Source organism: Tiliqua scincoides, chromosome 7 (assembly GCF_035046505.1).
Source record: "Tiliqua scincoides isolate rTilSci1 chromosome 7, rTilSci1.hap2, whole genome shotgun sequence".
NCBI classification, from domain to species: Eukaryota; Metazoa; Chordata; class Lepidosauria; order Squamata; family Scincidae; genus Tiliqua; species Tiliqua scincoides.
In genome coordinates, this window is record NC_089827.1 from 28,349,069 (window position 1) to 28,368,500 (window position 19,432).

The 19,432-nt window shown below is 41.5% G+C and overlaps 1 protein-coding gene across 1 annotated transcript in view; it reads left to right on the forward strand.

Moving 5' to 3' along the window:
• The window catches only part of SLC2A13 (solute carrier family 2 member 13), a 111,938-nt gene that overhangs the window by 78,654 nt on the left and 13,852 nt on the right, over window positions 1–19,432 (forward strand). Inside the window, exon 7 of the mRNA XM_066634136.1 lies at window positions 545–670. Within this exon, the coding sequence (XP_066490233.1) occupies window positions 545–670 (126 nt within the window). The remainder of the gene's footprint in view (window positions 1–544; window positions 671–19,432) is intronic.

Below are 19,432 nucleotides of genomic sequence, written 5' to 3' on the forward strand. Positions count from 1 at the left end.
CCCCCCACACCTCCACTCACCTCTCTGCCTCCTGGCGGTCTGTGCAACCACTGAGCTACAGAACACCAATGATCTACCAGTGCTAGCCTAGTGCCAGCCGGTGCTGAACTAGCTCCAGCACTGAGGACTGCGAACATGCTTTATGGCACGTTTGCGATACACCATCAGCAGTGTGAGCTCAGGATTGGGTTCTTGGTCTAGCTACTTTAGACCAGGGAGTGTTCAACATGCTTCATTGTTCCTTTGAAATAAGTGGAATTTAGAAATGCTTAACTGCAACTCGAACTTGTCCCTATTTACTTAAACTAAACTCTATATTTTCCACATTTTTAACATTACTGTTGCTTCCATAGAATAGAATTGTCACTTGTATATTAGTGCTTGCTCAGTCATATTTAGCTGTACTTTTAGCAATAATTCCCAGAACTTGTCGTTATCCAAGGTACTAGCATATCTTCTAAATCATTACCAGTTCTTAACTGATGTTTTGTTCCAAAAAAGACTGGATTTACACTGGTGATATTTCTTTCTCTTTTTTTTCCAGTTACTGTGATGGATGCATGCTGGATCCAATGTGTGGGTTTTGCTACAAACTAAACAAGTCAAGTGTTATGGAGTCCTCTTGTGTTCCTGTTAATAAAAAATCTACAGTGGTAGCAGCCTGGGGCAGGTATGTTGCTTTTGTGTTCCTTAATTTTATAAGGCAACCCCAGTCTCTCCAATATTGGCTCCCTCTGAGAATCCATTCCTTTACAGAAAGTGCAGCTAATACATTAGTCTTTTGTCATCTTATACTTAATAATGTACCCCAGGGCACTTCATTTGTCAAAGCCCCTCTATTTAGCTTTCATTTTTCTTCTCTCTAAGAAAATACTCTGGGATGAAATAATTTGTGACTGTTGACTTAAAGGTCACATCACACTTTTATTTTCTGAACATTGAGAGGAAAGAGAAAAACAAGGCGTAATAACTGTTGTGCTAACATAGTGAAAATACTTGGTGGTGATTGAAGTTGGTGGAAAAGACACAGAGGTGAACACAAAACGGGTATATATGTGTTTTCATCACTGTTGTACATGATGGGGGAGTAAATACCTAGGATAGATTATTGGATTGTTCCATTTTCTTTCCAAGTTTTTTTAAAAATATTTATTAATTTTTGTTATTAACACACACAGGCATACAAACATATAACATACATTTAAGAGTGCTAAATACCATATACCATTACTAATTAATCATACTATACCTCCTAACCTACTTACTCATCTACTATCTTTTATTGATTTATTCATTTATTTATATCATATACGATAAGTTCTTCCTAATGCCCTATACTATATTTTCTAAATATTCACTTTCTTTCAAGGCGTAAACTAACTTCATTTGCTGATTAATATTAAAGCAAAAATATAGTTACCAAAATATGACAAAATCAACAATTTCTTATAATCAATTCTTTGCTATACTCCATTCTAATTATATATTTTTTAAAATAGTGACCACATATAGAATAATTCTTCCATCTGCTTCTGACTCTTATAATCATTTATGCATTTCTTATATCATATATAATAAATTCTTCCAAATTCCCTATAATATATTTTCTAAGTATTCACTTTTTATCAGTCCTCAACTAGTTCAGTTACTCATTAATATTAAATAAAAAAAATCTGATTTCCAAACTATGATGGAATCCACAATCTCTTATAATATATTCCTTACCATTCTCCAATCTAGTTACATTTTTCTTTTTTTTCTTTGACATAATAGCCACATATAAAACAATTCTTCCATACGTTTACATTTCTAGCTATTTTTTAAATATATTCTAATTCATGTTTATCAATTTTGTATGTTTTTTTTTAATAAGTTTGGGCCATTATTATTAACTGAGTAAATCCTCCAGTTTTCTTTAACCCTCAGGTTAACCCTCAGGTTAACCCTCAGGTTTCTTTTTCTTTCCATTTTTCCCCCCCATGATATCTTTAGTAATTTATCTCTATAACAGAATCTAATAGATCCACACTTTCTTGTATAGGATGTGTTCATTCTTCCACTTAACTAGAATGTATTTTCTCCTTTTTGTTCCAACAAATTTTGTATTTTGTGCACTCGTGTTACTCTGTCTATCTTGATCTCCATCAGCGCCTCCTCTTCTTCCCGTGTCCAGTCTTCTGATTTCCTCCCTCACCAGCATCCTTTCTGCTTTCTTACTCCCTTGTTTATCTTCTGCTTGTTTCTTCACATCTTCCAATTGCTCCTTGCACACATCTATCTGTTGGGAGAGAGTCTCCAAACTGACTTGAATCTGCAAAGACCGACTCAGCTGCTGTGGTTCCATTGCAAGCAATCTCTCCATGTTCGTCAGCATTATTTGTATCCAAGCTTCTGAAACTGATGCCATCTTTTTTTTTTCTTGTTTCTCCTTTTCTTGCAATTTCTCTCTAGTCATTAGATGTCCACAGTGTAGTATTCTCCTTACTTCCACCATGTCAGTATTGCCCTGCCAACTGCACATTCCTTTCTTATCTCTCTTGCAGATAACAGTCCAGTATAGTTATGGAGAGGAAAAATGAAAGAAAAACAATCTCACCGTCTCTAATATTCTGGTGCAAAGAAAACAAAACTCTTTCAGATATAATGAAAATTATGTCCAAAGATAATTCTGAATTTTAGTCCATACCCAAGCTGTTGTAGTTATAATTCACCACCGATTTATTCCACTACAAAGAGAGAGAGCACTTCCAACATCCTTAAAAAGTCTCTCATTAACGCCTCCAATATATCCAGGGCTTTTAGCCAAACCAGTCAATCAGAGCCGGGGACAATATTAATGCTTACTTATCTTAAATTTCCAGCTTAAACTTCACGCTTCATGCTTTTTTCCTTTCATGTGGTATCTCAGCACGGAGCCAGCAGCTTGTTTGCAGATCACTGCACCTCCCAGGTAGCTTGCACTGTAGAAATCTTGTCTCTCCTGACAAAGATCATCAGATCCTCTTCAGACCTGCAGTTTTTTTTTTTGTGGGGGGGGGGGGAACAAACTGTGTCTCAGGAGCCCCTGGAGACATGTGTGCTTGTTCACTGTTGGCTCTTCCTCCTTCCCATTTTCTTTCCAATTTTTGATGCCTTTTTCAGAAGATAAACTAGTGTTGCATCTGAAACTTTTATTTTAAAATGTACCTCAATATTTGCTCATACATGTTAAAACTGCAAAGTAGAATTTAAAGCCCATGTATAGTTGATGGGCTGTTAAGCACTTAACTGAACCAAATCCAGAATATCTGTAAGGGTGCTTGTAATCACTTGCTCTTCTAACAGTGCCTGTACCAGTTGGCGTCACCTGGTGCAGGAGACTAGCACATCACCCTCAAGATGACTAGTCTTCCATGCAGTGGGCAGGGCAAGGCCCCAGGTGGTGAATACGGTGATGTACCGTCCCGCTGGGTTTTTTCTATAGCTTTTGATAGAATAGAGATATTTCAACATGGTTTGTTTCATTGCATTCTGCATAAAATTATGCATCAAGTGATATATAACATGATGGTATTATTCAAAAATACCAAAATTTAAAAATTTTTGGCCAGTAATGGTATGACCCCTCTGTACACAACACCTGGTGCGACATGTGCCCCTCTAGCGACGCCACTGGCCTGTACTGTACTAGTAAATGATACAACATTAAAAGGTTTGGTGTATAATTAGGCAAATGTTGCAGTTGACATAGGTTTGCTGCTGCAAATGGCAGCTCCATTTAGTTGTCCCTATTCCTTCTCTACAACCTTAAGAATATAAGAAGAGATGTTGGAGAACTTAATAAAAGATCAATACAAACCAAACTGAGGTGAGAGAGACTGACAAGGTTTATTGATAGTGTGCGACCTGAGCTCCTGAGTGACACAGGGGCCTGACCCCAACTTGGGACATTCTGTGATCTTTTTAACAGTTTCTCTGAAGTATAACTCTGTGCAAAGAGCCCTAAATAACTTCAACTCAAATCCCAACATTAACCATTTCTAGATGAAAGTTAAAACTGCAACACAAAGATTAAGAAAGGAAAAACAACCACTCTGCATACACACTGGCAGTGAGAACCCAGAAGAAAATTCTCCTCCAAAGAGCTCTTGTGGTTTTCCCCTAATAAGATGTTGACTGATAGCTTGCAGGCAGACAAACTATGATTAAGTTTGCTGGTAAAAGAATAAGACAAAGACTAGGCTGCAACATGTCAAATGAAAAGAAACCAAGCCCTCTTGATTGCAACATTTATCACAGTTATTACTAGCGTCTCCTTATAAGTACCTTTTGAGATCCCTGACAGAGCCTTGCTGGAGTAGACCAAGGGTCCATCTAGTCCTTCCTGTACCTCACAGTGGCCCACCAGATGCCACAGGGAGCACACAAGACAACAAGAGATCTGCATCCTGGTGCCCTCCCTTGCATCTGGCATTCAGAGATAGTCTACTTCTAAAACCTGGACTGTTCACATAGTTAGCAGGCATGTGAATGTTGACCCATCTTATTCAGTGTATCTCAAGGCCTGATATGTCCACTGTGTTAATTCTCCCACTTTCCCATAATGAAGATCATTATGGGTACTTAAAGTACACATAAAGGAGGGGATAATGAGCATGGGGCTGCCCCTATTAGCAGCACCCTATGTCCATGGTAATGTGTAGAACTGTCCTTCACTGGAAGCTGTATAATAAGTTCATAGAGGCCTCCTTTTTTTTGTTGTTAATTGCAACATCATTTTCATATTCAAGTTTTTGGCAGGAGGGCCACATTGTCTCTCAGATACTGTGTCAGGGGCCGGGGGGGGGGAAGACTTAATTTAAATTTAAAATTTGAGTAAATTTACATAAGTTTACATAAATGAATATATTAGAGATGTACTTATATGAATGAATGAAGTTCTTGCAATAGCTCAAGGCCTATAAAAGGCCTTGCACAAAGCAAGGCTGGCCTTTCCTTTGCTGCCGCTACTGCATCACAGACGTGAAACAACAAGCAGTGGAGGGAGCCCTCACCCACAGCTCATGCAGGAGGTCAAACAGTCTCCCTCAAGCTGAGAGCAGTTGCATTGGGCCAGTGTGGGCTCCAACAAATCTCCGGAGGGCCAGAGGCTCATTGGAGTCTGGGGACTCCCTGAGGGCCACATTGAGAGGCCTCAAGGGCCACAAGTGGCCCCAGGGCCGGGGTTTGGGCACCCCTGTTCTAGAAGATGACTGTTTCTTGTACGATGTTGTTGAGATTGTCATTCAGCATGTATTGCCAGAGACATCTACTTGAGATCATCGGGCAAATTCTGTCATTGTTTTTTGTCAGATAGTAACTGAAATTAAACTGTCTAGTGTTTTCATAATGAACATATGACTAAGATTTTGAAATATTTGTAATTGGTACTTAATGTGCCAAATCTCTATTGTGTGGAAAGAATGTTTAAAGAAGCAGTTTTATGTCTGGGACTCAGTGTTCCTGTTATGCAAGTGACTGTAGGTTGGTCATGGATAACAAAAGGTAAGATGAAGATTTATAAAACTGTGTGGCTTTTCTCAGCCAGATTCTTATGTAGGTTCCTTCTTTACTAGTCATTTTGTTAGGAATTGTTATCCTTCATTCACTTCCTTTTTGCTGAGAATCCTGACAGAGAATCAGTGTGTTGCATCTCTGTATTTTCTGTGTTGTCCTTCTATCGCTTTTTGTGACCTGATGTGGGGGCCGTGCTCAATAGGAAGAGATTGGAAGCAGAATCTGCAAAGAGGAGGCTTATAAACAGAGTTGCAAGCAGCCTTTTCAGAATAGGGCACATTATAAATAGGCATTATAGAAGGAACTTGACCAAGGAAATGAAAGTTGCTTATAGGGCTATGTTAAGGGTCATGTGAAACTGCTGCTGTAATTCTGCTTCTGGCTGATTGTTTCTCTGCAATGCTGCGGCAGCACTAGAGGTCATTAGTGTGCAAGCAACCCCAATTTCTTTTATTGACTCTTAACAGGTTCTACACTGAAATGCTTAACCATCAGTCTGAGCAGAAATACATTTTTGATCTATCAAAAATAGTGTCACACATTTTCTATAAGACATTCAAGATTTCAGCTTTACAACTGCACTGATCCATGGTGAATAACTTCAGTTCCAAGTTTGACACTGTTTTCCAAATTATGATTGTCAGTTACAGTAGATTGAAATGAGATGCCACTCCCTTGGGGCTTCTGGTGGGCTGTTTGTACTGGCGTTCATGGAACCCTAGAAGGCAGTTACTGTGTCAAAATGTTGAGGGCCATAAGTTCCAGGTGGAGTGGTGCTGTTGGTTCTCTGCATTCTAGGAAAATCTATGATAGAAGACAAATAAAGATGGAAAGTGAATAAACAATTTTTACTTATTTTGGGCAAGGTGATTATGTCGGTAAAGGGTTATAAGAAGTTTGAGGGCAGAAGAGCTACATATCTACTTTTTTCAGACCAGAACCAACAGGGTACTGAAGCACATTTTGGGTGTAGTTAAAAGCAATGACTGGCAAATACTGTAATTTAAAAAAAAAAACCTCTCTCTGTTCTCAAGCCCAGTTTCTTTTTCCAAAGTTGATACTGAATTTAGAAATTATCCTGGAAAAATATATATTTGGTGACTACCTGTTAACAGTCTTTCCAAATCCTGAAAAATTCTTAAATGCTCTTTTACAGTGAAATTGCCTCCCCCACAGTTTACCAAATGAATAATCTTGAACCTATTTTCAGAGTGATATTTGCATTTGCAAATGATTACTAACAGAGAAATCAAATGACATAATTAATTTTAAGAATTCTCACTTGTATGGAGGACATTCCATACATGTATTACCATTCATTCTAGTATTACCATTAATGTGCTAGGAGAGAGGAAGGATTTCTCTGTACAGGTTGAGCTTGTTTATCCACAAATTTTTCATCCATTCAACCTGGACCCTGTGTGAAGTAAAGCTGTGCTTCCCTCATCTCCGGAGGGTGTTCTGAACACCGGGGGGGGGGGGGGTTTCCCTAGCCCTCCAAAGGCCTTTTAAGGCCTTAAAATGTCACTTCTAGTTTTTCTTTAAAAAAAAGGGGGGTGGCCTTCAAAGGCCTCCAGTGGCCTTAGAAAGGCTTCTGAGTGGCGAGGAGGCCGCGCATGGCCTCCCCGGCACTCAGAACACCCTCCGGAGGCGAGGGGAGCAGACCTTGCCTCTGGTGGGTTAAAAGTGCCAAACTACGGGTTTCATTACCTGTGGTTTTCAGTATCCAAGGGTATTCCGGAAACAGAACCCATGTGGATAACGAGGGTCCACCTGTATTGCCAGTGTGGCTAACAATTAAAATTCAATTTGAATAAGAAATGTTGACATTTCATTTATGTACAGATCCAAATAAGGCTTATTTTAAGCCAGAACAGGTTGAGAAGCAAAGTATAGACTGAAAAAGAAATGCAACATTTTATAGTCCCATGCTGATGCTCTGTGCCTTCTGAGAGCTAAATCCCATCATATTCTGTGACATTCTGTGAGATCTTTGAGTGCGCTTCTCAGGTGTTTCATCATATTGAAAAATACTGCAGTCCCAATTTATCATTTTGGTTTCTTATGCTTTTGCTTTGTGTCTGAAAACAAGATGGCATCTCCCAGTGGAAGAAGTCAATGGGTAACTGTTAACAAAACCTGGAAGGAAGAGTGTAACAAATCTCCAAATGTTGCTTTAAAGTAGGAAAAGGCTACAGTAATTTATATGCTAAGTATTTCATGCTAAATGAAGATGGTATGAAGCATATGCTCAGCTTGTTTTGTATTTGCATTTTTCTCCCTGTAGAATATGGAAGGCATTCAGTTTCCCCATATGTTTTGTGATGTACTAGAACTAAAAACATTTTAATTTATTGCTGAAATGGTAAGGGGAATAAAACAAAGGGGAAAAAACCACTATCACATACACAGATAGTATCCAGAGTTTCTCTTCCTCCAGAGCAAGCAACCCTGGATGCTACCCTAAGTTCATGGATGAATATCCAGCATAAACAGCTAAAATAAAGAAATGACCATTTCTTATTATGTGCTTATTATATGTGTTTTCATAGGCACAAGTGCTTTCATGGCACATGTGCCTATGTGCTTTCATAGGGGGGAAAAAACTGTCAAATAGCTTTGCCTAAACCCCTTCAAAATTATGTGGGGGGATGACGGAGGGCCCAATCCAGAACCTTGTGCACCAGCTTACTGCTGACGCACACTGTCTGTGACCATTACTGTGGGTCCAGCACAAGTCTACGCTGGGCAAGCTCCGGCACTGGGCTTGCAGTCCAATGCCTGGCGGCTTGCCCAAACCTCTGGGCGGTGGAGAAGTGAGTGGGGGTGGGGGAAGGCATTCTGAGTTGGGGGAGGGTGGGGGAGAGAAGGGGTGGGATGGCGGAGCTCAGCTCCACCAGATCCTGAGCCCTGTGTCGGGCTGTGCAGCCCAACACAGGACTCCTTGATTCTGTGCCAGCTCCAGAGCCACCACAGACTGAACTAGCCCCATTGCAAGGGGGCTTGCAACTAGCCCCAAGGGCTACTTCCCTTACCTGGGGGGGGGAAGGGGATGAAAGTTCCCTTTCCCTGAGGAGCTGCTGTAGGCTGCCCGTTGCATGTTGGTTGCATGTTTGGCACCGCCGCAGCCTCACACACCGGGCAGCTCAGGATTGGGCTCTGTCACAGTGGAATGTGTCAGTTGCTAACAATGAATTCATGTTTCCTTAAAAGTACATTTGAAAATATAAATGGCTAATTCCAAGTTTACGTGTAAAGCACTTTGTATTAAGCAAAAAAGCTCCTATTTTAAGCCCCAAATACTGTAAACCCCAAGTTTATAAAACATTTCAGTGTTCATTGACAGTTACGTTTAGTGTGTCAGTTTTTTTTAAAGAGAGAACTGGTTCTATTATGTTGACTTTAAACTTCAAGCTTGTGTCTTTGCTCTTTAAGACAAATGTCAGGATGATATTACAACTGTACTAATTTGGTGGCTTGAGTGGATCATTTCAACAATCAAAAGCCTTCTGGGCAACAAAAGCTTTCAAAATTGAGGACAAAAGACTGGCTCTGCCAGATTAGACCAAACTCCATCTAATCCAGTGTTCTCTTGCCAGCTAGATGTTTTGAACAGAGCTGATAGTTTCACTGAATGCCTTTTTAATTGTAACCTTTTTAAATCCACTTTCTCATACATCTGTCATAGTAACAGTTGCGTATTTTGGAGATTCAAGCTCTTGAAATATAATTTTATTGTCTAACACAGCACTGCTTTGTGTTTGTGAATAGGTGGGCCCCTGTATCCATGGGGGGGGGCCCTCGGATATGGAAACCATGGGTATAGGACAGTGCTATTCAAACTGGGGCATCGCGATGCCCTAGCCTGAGGGCCCTGGTCTCTGCCCCCTTAAGGGGCGGGGTCAGCCTAGAGGGGGGAAGGCAGCGGCAGGATCCCCAGGATCACACCGCTCAGGGGCTGCAGGGGCTTGGGTGGACTTAACCAAGCCTCCTGCAGCCTCCCCGGGGTGCGGGGAGCCCGGCGCAACTTCTGGCAGGGCTCCCTGTAGCAGGGAAAGTGGATGCGGAGCGATCGCACTCCACTTCCGCTTTAGCGGGGGCAGGGCGCGATCGTTCCGCATCCACTTTACTTGCTGCGGGGAGCCCTGCCAGAAGTCGCGCCAGGCTCTCTGCACCCCGGGGAGGCTGCAGGAGGCTTGGGCAAGTCCACCCAAGCCCCTGCAGTCCCCTGAGTGGCACGATTCTGGGGATCATGCTGCTGCCTTCCCCCTGCCCCCCCTACCTCCTTCACCTGCAAAGACTTACTGGCTCTCAGACTCTCCCAGAGAGTTTGAGAACTACTGGTATAGGGAAACACTATCTCTGTGGCCCCCACAGGTCCATTAACATTGTCAAAAGGCTTACCGGGTGAAAACATTCTTGCAGTATAAGCATTCAAGTTTATAGCAACGCTCAGGCAGGCTAACGGCAGCCTGAATGCTGGAAAAAGCTAGATCAACGTGAACAGGAAGCAGGAAGTTAAATGCTTCTTGTTTGCATCAATCTAGTTTTTTTTTCCAAGCATTCGAGCTGCTCGCAGCCTGCCTGAGTGTTGCTATAAGCTTGAATGCTTATAGCGACCTGTAAAAGCAAGAACATTTTTGCCTGGTAAGCCTTTTAACAGTGTTAATGGGCCCATAGGGACTCTGGATCTGTGGATACAGGAGCCTGCCTATACTTAAGTTAATACAAGTGCTCATATCTGGGAGAATGGCTAAATCTACACAGGACAGCTATAGCAGTTTACAAGAATTAATATTCACTGCCCATGTGTGATGTCTTTGTAATTAAGAGCACAATACTAAGGATGCACTCAGCTGGCAAAAGTCCCTTGTACTGGCCTTGGAGGGTTGCAAACGTGCTGTAAAGCGTATTTGCACCTTCTTAGGAGAAAGCCATGCTAGAGCGCTGACCGGTGGAGGCCAAATCCAGCCTTCATGGCAGCAAAGGAAGGTAAGTCTGTACCAGCCAAGCTCAGCTGGTGGGCAGGCCTGTGAGCAGGCAGGTGGGGATCAGGAGGCAGGGCCAGGATCCAGCAGTTATGCTAGATCATGGCCCCATTCCTAGGCAGCGCAGAGCAGCTCCAGGCTGCTCCATTTTGCTCGATCTGCACTTCTTGATCTTAGTAGACCCAGTGGGGCCACTGCGGCTCTCCCCAGGGTAAGGGAAGTTTTTTCCCCTCAGGCCAAGCCTCAGCAAGCCCAAAACTTGTGCTGGGTAAAGCACAGGCCTGTCAGCCTACCTGTTCCACCATAAGTTAGGAATTGTAAGACATTTAATTTAGTGAGATTGTACATGTGGTTTTCAATGTCTGAATAAGTATATGGTTAATTATACAATTCTAGCATATTCCCAGTAATATTTTTGGTATCTTAAGAAACGTAATAGGAGTTTATTGCAAAGGATATCGAGGGGTGGTTCCCAAAGCCTCCTTAGGAGGAGGGAACCACCTAAGTGCTTGTGGGGTGCTTTATACATCCAAGTGCTTGATGTACCAGCAAATGCGATTGATACTTCAGGTAAATCTATGAATGAAACCAGAAGCTTTCTGTTGAGAATATTCGATGATTGAATTCAGAAAGATTTTAAATATATATTTTTATATATGACAACTGTGGCAAGAATATTGTTTGTTAAGTATTGGAAGGTTCCAGAGATTCCTCCAGTTGAAGAATGGTGAGTAAAGATATTGAACTTAGCAGAAATGGACAAACTTACAATTTTCTTAATGAGAAGTGAGCACAGACTTGTAAAAGATTGTATAATATTTCATGGCATGCATAACCTGCTGGCCAGCTATTGTTTTGCATCTTTTAAGTATTTCTGTATAAGGCATCAAACTACACAGCTGTCAGGATGACTGACTTAATTCCACCCTCCAGAGTATAGTTTTTCACTAGAGTTCATAGAAATCTAGTCACAGTTGTCAGAAGTAATGGGCTGTTCATTAATTAATGCCACACTCTTTTCACATCATTTCACATAAATTAGTCCTTTTTTAATGTGCACACATCAGTATTAAAGTTGCTAAATTGGTGTTTGCAGAATGGAATCACTTCTGTTTATCTCTTCCAGCAAAAAAAAGTCACTCAGATTCTTTTATCTGATTGATGAATGTTCTGTGTGCAAGATAAAATTGAGAATTTAGCCTCTTTCTACTTTTATTCATTTTTCAACTTTTTACACAAATCATCCAGGGGTGTCAAACTCATTTTATACAGTGGACTGAATAACATCCATGATGCTTGCTGAGGGCCTGAGGTGATGTCATTAAGCAGGAAGTGATGTCGTTAAGCAGATCATGACCAGAAATTTTCTCACTTAGGAACTCATTAGCTGCAAATGACAGAAGAGAAAATAAGCAAATCTTGATCATATTTTCAAGATATGGGTCAGCCCAATTTTCACATAGGCTGCCCTTTCAGCAGTGACACCTCAGCACCTGAGAGCAGCTGATGATGGTGCTGGGAGAGCCCAAGGGCCAGTTCTGTAGACCGCATCCGGTCTGCAGATCCTGTGTTTAACACCCCTGTTCTATTGCTTTGCACCTTTTTCCTCAAAAGAACAAGAATTTGAAGAATTTTCAACGCTTCAGAAAACCTATAGCCCTCAGATTTTGTTCCCAAGTTTTTTCTCATGGAGATCTCAGACTGAGCTGTATCAAGTGGTCAGTTAATCTATATATATATCTATATATACATTGACCTGGTATCTTATTTTGCCTCTAGAAATAATGGCCTCCGAGTCATACCCTTCAATTAAGATTCATACTAATGATTGAAATACAGATGTGTGTCACTTAATGGCGGGGATACGTTCTCCAATCCGTGTTATGCGATTAGGTTGTTAAGTGAACATGTGTTTGTTTGTAAAATGTAATGTACGTTGTATCTGTGTGTACACATAGGTGTGCACTTATACATATATTTGTGTACTATTTAGGTTTATACTCTCTATGATTTCTGTACAGAGTTCTCACCTATCAAATGTATGCCTAATAAAGGTTTTGTTGACTGTTGACTGTTAAGTGAACATTGAGCCCAATCTAGTGCCTTTGTTGTGTAAACAGACGCTCCCTGCCAGACACTCTTGGCTGTACAGGCTACTGGAGATAGATTGCCTCTTCTTTGCATTAAGGGCCTCTTTGTTGTGTTAACAGACACTCTGCTACAAGCTATGAGAGTCCTGACTGCCTCCCTCTTTGTTGTGCTTTGACCACCCTTATATATGTGATCCATTGTTAAGCAGAAGGTTGTTAAGCGGCAGACGCCTTTGTTATAGTAATGATTACATTAGTAAAGGTAGTTTTAAAGTAGGTTAGTATTAAAGTTCATTTGTTTCGGTAAAGATTCCAAAAAAGCTGTGCAAAGATGCATAATCTGTGTAAAAACGCCAGCATAACATGTGCCTTTTATATTCAGTGCTTAAAGAAGCAGAAATGAATTGCAGTGCCTTTAAAAAGTATCATTATTATTAAATTACCGTATTTTTCGCTCCATAAGACGCACCTGACCATAAGACGCACCTATTTTTTAGAGGAGGAAAACAGGAAAAAAAATATTCTGAACCAAATAGTGTAATAAAATATTTAATAAGCTATAACAGAATAACATTTGAACCATGTAAAGTGAACAGCAGTCAACAGTGGCATTAAGAACCATTATCACTGTCATTAACAAATGGAGAGACTTAAAGGTTTGAGTACTCTAGTTTTCTGGAAACCCCAAGAACTCATCATCGCTAGAGTCAGAATTTATGAAGCTCATTTGCTCACAATCACTGACATCACTTTCTTTGCTGTCTTCATATAAGATACCATCTTCACTTCCATCTAAGGCATTGCTAATGCCACATTTTTTGAATGTGAGCATAAACTGGCATGAAGATCCCCCCTTCTTAGGGTGAATGGGATCATAAACTGGCATGAAGATCCCCCCCCTTCTTAGGGTGAATGGGATCATAAACTGGCATGAAGATCCCTCCCTTTATTAGGATGAATGGGATCATAAACTGGCATGAAGATCCCCCTTCTTAGGGTGAATGGGATCATAAACTGGCATGAAGATCCCTCCCTTTATTAGGATGAATGGGATCATAAACTGGCATGAAGATCCCCCCTTCTTAGGGTGAATGGGATCATAAACTGGCATGAAGATCCCTCCCTTTATTAGGGTGAATGGATCGTAAACTGGCATGAAGATCCCTCCCTTTATTAGGGTGAATGGGATCATAAACTGGCATGAAGATCCCCCCTTCATTAAGGTCCCCAACGTGCACTCTTTTTTGCAGTATTCACTCCATAAGATGCACACACTTTCCCCCCTACTTTTTTTGGGGGGGGGGGAAGTGCGTCTTATGGAGCGAAAAATGCGGTATTTATTTAAAAAATTACGGTCACAGACCCAACATTAAAAAGTATTATTCAGGATTGGAGCTCCGTTGTGTTGTGTTTTGTCCATTCATGTGGGAAAAAACCTGGTTCTGTCATCCAGAAGTTCCTCATTTACCTTTCAACTCTAAAACAGTAGAAATATTTAAAGACAAAAATCAACGTCAAGTGTGATTAATGTAATCATTGTTCCTTTGACAAACAAGTCTCTCGGCTTTTCTATTCTTGTACTGTTGATTACAGCTGTTATAATTGTGCTTAATGATGGCTAATGACGGAAATAAGTTTAGAATAATAGGACATTAAAACAAGGGTACATGTAGTACATTTTCCTTCTGTTAAGAAGATCTTTTACAATGACAAGAGAGCATAAAAGACTAACAACTCTGCTGCCTGAAAGTTGCCTTCTTGGGTTCATAGACAATAGTCTGAATGGATGAATAAGCAGTGTAACACAAGAATAAAAGAATGTTGCTTTGGAGATAACAGAATTGAAAAGGAAACTGGAGCTTGTCTGAAAAGAGTGCATTTCCCCTGCACCCCCCCCCCCCCCAAATAAAGACACCAGGCTGAGGTTTAAGGTTAATCTAGGGCCACGGCAAGACTAGCACAAAATGCAGCAGGGCTAAATGGGGAAAAGGGGGCTAGCCCTCCCAATGTGTGAGGACTTAAAATTGAGGGAAACCGACCTAGCCATCTACCTCCCCTGGCGCTCAAGGGCAAACCAACTGACTCGAACTGCCACAAGTCTATTGACTGAATAGAGCCTGTCAGTGTCACCCCCAAAGGGGCAAGGTAGCTGGTCAGTTGGCCCACAGAGCAAACCACGAATGCATAACCAGACCAGTCAAGGAGGTTTGCCAGCCTACCTCTTCAAGCCGGCTAGGCATCATGTGGGCAGTTCTGACACCCCCTGACCTTGCTACCCTGGATGAACACCGAGTTGCCCTACGTACCCCGCCCCACACACGTCATGCCCTAAGGAAGGACAGCCTACTGCTTGTCCTTCTCCCCATCAAAGAAAACACTGTGCAAGCCCTGCTACCAGTCTACTATCAACAGATCGTAACCCTCAGCTGTAAGGTGCACACCGTAGCTACGAAAAAGGGCAGGGCAATTCCATATGAGATGGGCAATGGCAGCCCCACCCAGGTTTGCAACAACCCGTTCCAGGAAATCACTGATACGCTTACTGCTGACATCAGTTCTTCTAATACTTATGGTGCCTCACAACACCCTACAGGGCAACAGGTTAGACCTCAGAATAGTAACACCTGGGAACTAACCTTGTAATGTTGCAAAGTCCCTATGGGCCGGGAGCCTCAAGGATGACCTCTGACCCAGGTTGTTCTCACCTAAGTGGACTAAGGTTACCTGAGGAGGCGGGTGTGATGGTGTGGACCAACGGGAGCCTGCTCCTCAGCCTGCTTGCACAAGGTGGGGTGGGGCAATGAACCATTATTGTGTAAGGTACTAACAGCCTTTATGTAGAGAGAGAAGAGAAGAAAGAGAAAAATGAAATGTCTGTGAGGTGGGATTGACAAGACGAGGAGCTGGGACATGTTAGAACCGAGCAAATAACTTATAACCTGCTAGAAATGAGTAAATTTTTCATCCTAAAACCACTTGGTGTTAACTGCTTGGTAGCCAAATCAATGCCAGCTTTTGTGACTGGCACTCTTCAGTATTCAAGAGCTTGTTTTTAACCTTCAGTTTTAGCACAGTGGACTCCCCTGCTTTTTCTCTATGTCAGCTTTGGCTTGCTAAGTATGTCCCTAGATTTTTGGAATGTCCCTGTGTATTGTTCTCTGGTGGATGGTATAATTAAAATGAATTGCAAATGTAGGGCACATGTTTAGAGCAAGGTTCTTCTGGTTGTCTGTCCCACTTAATGTGTTTGGACATGTTGTGATGATGTTGGCAATTGGGAAACACTTTCTTGCACTGCTGTCAAGATGATTTGGGAGAGTACTTGTGAAGGCTATAAAACATGGCTCCTGGCCTGATAGTCTAGCATCAGCTTCCTGGTATGAGTGTAGTGGCAATTTAATTGCTAGGGTGAAACTGATGAAAATGACATTGTTGTGCCCTCAGTGGCATTGCAACTGTCTAGTAATTTGCTGGGTGTCATAATAAGTGGAAATGGGAAGAGTTCAGCAGCCAACTTTCTTCCCTGTTCAAGCAGCTGGGCTTTTTCTTGTGCTTTGCTGAAAACAGAACTGAAGACTAGATTCCAGTTCAGATCCTGGGTTAACCAGCAGTTACTGCAGAATATCTTCATGTGTGTGCAAATTTATGGTTATCTTATGTACGCATACCTGGGAGTAGGTACTGTTGAATTCAATGGGACTTACTTCTGAGTAGACTTATATAGATTTGTGTTGATGTACATATAGCACAATCCTTTGTAAGTTTTCTTAGAGGTAAACCACATTTGTTCAGTGGAATTCGTTTCCATGTAAGTATGTATAGAATTGCAATCTTAGTGCACTGTTAAACTGGTTCAGCCCAATGTGATGTGCAGATTCAAGGAAGATTCATTTATTGCAATTGGCTACTTATTTGTGTATTTAGTAGCTAGTGGTCTACTTGCATGGGGCCCTGGTAGTAAAAAATGAGTAGACCTCTTAGCTTGGAATGGACTAATCTCCATTGTGCTGAAGAATGCATGAGCACTGCAGTAGTGGGATAGGAATTTGTACTGTCAAGCAACAAGAACTGATTGCTCAAAGTTTTATGTTTTTACACTTATGTTCACCTAAGTATTGCTATGCTGGATCTGACCAAGGGTCATCTGCTTGCATTGTTTCCAGAGATTGCCAGCTAGTAAACGGAGTCGGAGAGTCCATTTTCTAGGGCAAATTGTGGATAAGTCTTATCAATAACTAATTAGTCCACTTTATTCAAAGCAGTTTTTTGGCTGTTCTTTTTTTAACTGAAAATGAATGAAAAAATTTTTTAATTAAAAAAAAAAAAACCTTTATGAGAATATCACCATTTTTAAAATCCAGTTCAGTGCTGTTTCTGATGTCTTGTTGACTTAGCACCATTTTTTTTCTTTGATTAGTAAAATGGGCAATGCCAGCTATTCAAGACCCATATGCAAGATTATGGGCTCAATCATATCCAACTTTCCAGTGCCGATACAGCCCCAAGGTAAGGGAACATTGGCACAGCTTGCTGGAAAGCTGGATAGGATTGGGCCCTATGTTGCTTAGCAAATCAGTGGCTAAGTGGTACCACTGTGACCAAAATAAACTAGTTAGTAGCAAGTAAGGGCTATACAGATGAATAAACTTTTAATGCCATTTTTAACGGTGTTTGCCCATATTCATGGTTCAGCTATCTGCAGAGGACTCCAGAATGGAACCTCTGCGAATAAGGGTGCACCCCTGTATTGTGTCTGTCCTGTTTCTAGTGCCAGGCAATTCTATTGGGTGGCACTGATTACATTTCTCTGTGTCTACTCCCTATCGTTTTATAAACTTATGGTTTCTCCAAATCAGCTAAGTTGCTGCTATCAAATTGGGCATGTTCCTGTCTTTCACATCACAAAGCTACATGAGATATTCAATAAATGTGCAGATACGTGACTGATATGTGAATCCACTTTTCATTCTGACTCATTCCCAGACATTCGTACTGGGAAGAACTAGCTGAAATAGCAGCATTATTTACTGCAGATCCTTGGTCAGAATTATTGCAGGCTGCTTCATAATTGTGAGAATCTTGTAGAGAAACAAAAGTAACATGTCATAAGAATTTAGAATACTGACACACCATAGAGATTAAATTATGCTATATTCCTAAACTTGTTTTGGTTTCCTTCATTTCCTAGTTTTGAAACATCCTTTTGGTGACATCTGTGGAAAGTATGTGAAAAGAGCAATTTGTACAAATGTATTTTAACTATAAAGCTGTTATGCTTCTACTCTGGCAATAATTTTGGAGAAAATGTGATGTAGCCATATAGTTTATAGTGCACAGTGATGATCAGACAAATTCTTGTTTATATATTCTTTGGCAGTGACTTGCATAATTTTTTTTCCAACTCTATTGCTGTGATTTTTTCCCTTATTTGCATCTCCAGTAAGCTGAATAAGTTAGTAGAAGACCTGAATAATTGCCATACAATCACCTAAAGCTTGTGGTTCACTAGCATGTCATGCAGACTGGTTTATTAAGAGATTTCTGAGCAAATGACTGATTTATAATAATCACACTTCTACCTATGCATGATTGTGTAACCCTGCAAACTCTCACGCAGTGCTCCCAGCACCCCTGGGAGGCTGCCGCAGGGACTGGTAAGTAAATGCCAGTCCCTGCATGCCCCTTAGCGATGCGATCCTGGGGATCGCATTGCTGCCTTCCCCCTGCCCTCACTGCTTCCCCCCCCCCCCCACAGGGACTTACTGCGGTCCTCAAACTCCCTGGGAGTTTGAGAACCACAGCCTTAACGCAGCTGGCGAAGATTATAGTCCCTTCTGTGGTGACTCACAATGTCCAAGGAATCTTGGTCCCTGCACTTATTGGAGAGTAGATAGGTGCATGTTCCTTGAACAAGCATCTCTGCAAAGGTTCACAGCCACAGACTTAAAGGATGCCCATTGCCACATCACAACTGTTGTAACTTAGACTTCTACTTTGAGGCTGGTCATGTTTGACTCAATGTCGACAATGTACACATGCAACCTGCAGGGGAGGACATCAGCAATAGTACAGCTATAGTACAGTCTTCTTTAATTTGCTTATCTGCGAGGGGTAGAATTGCCATAATATCGCAGCGCCCAGGTGGAACCAAAAAGTCCACTCACCGGACAAAAAGATCCAGTTCACAGGCCGCGGTTCGAGCAGCCCTGCTATACAGTATACGGCTGATGGGGAAGGGGGTTGAGGTAATCACATTCAATCAATTCTTGGTTTTTTTCAGAAAATTGTCTGGATTGGGTCCATTTTTACATCAAATGAGCATTGGTGTTGGCCTGTGGAAAATCATCAAATTTGTGTAGGCTTCCAGACTTGCCCCACCATCTTGTGCACAATCTCAGGGATGCAGCTGAATCTTCACAGCCCTGGCAGTGATGAAAAGCCAATGATGAGAGATCTTTGAAGGCTATCTGAAGGCTGCTCTGGGGCTGGGGCAAGCCCAGAGAAAGAGCCAAGAGACAGGTGGAGAAGGAAGGGTGAAGAAACCCTCTCCCCACTGCTGAACTCTGAGGCTTCATTGTTGGACCAGCAACCTTCAATGAGTTGAGGGATCGCCAGCATGGAGAAATCATCATTGCCACAACCTTCAATGCATTGAGTGATATTCAGCATGGAGGACTCATCAGATGTTGGAGATGTTGATGAGCCCTCACTATCACCCAGCTCCTTAGAGTTGAAGTTAAGATTCAGGTTCATAAAGTTCATAGAGTATATGGTGAAGCGGGTCACCTAGAGCCTAACCCCATTTTTTCCCATAGGCTC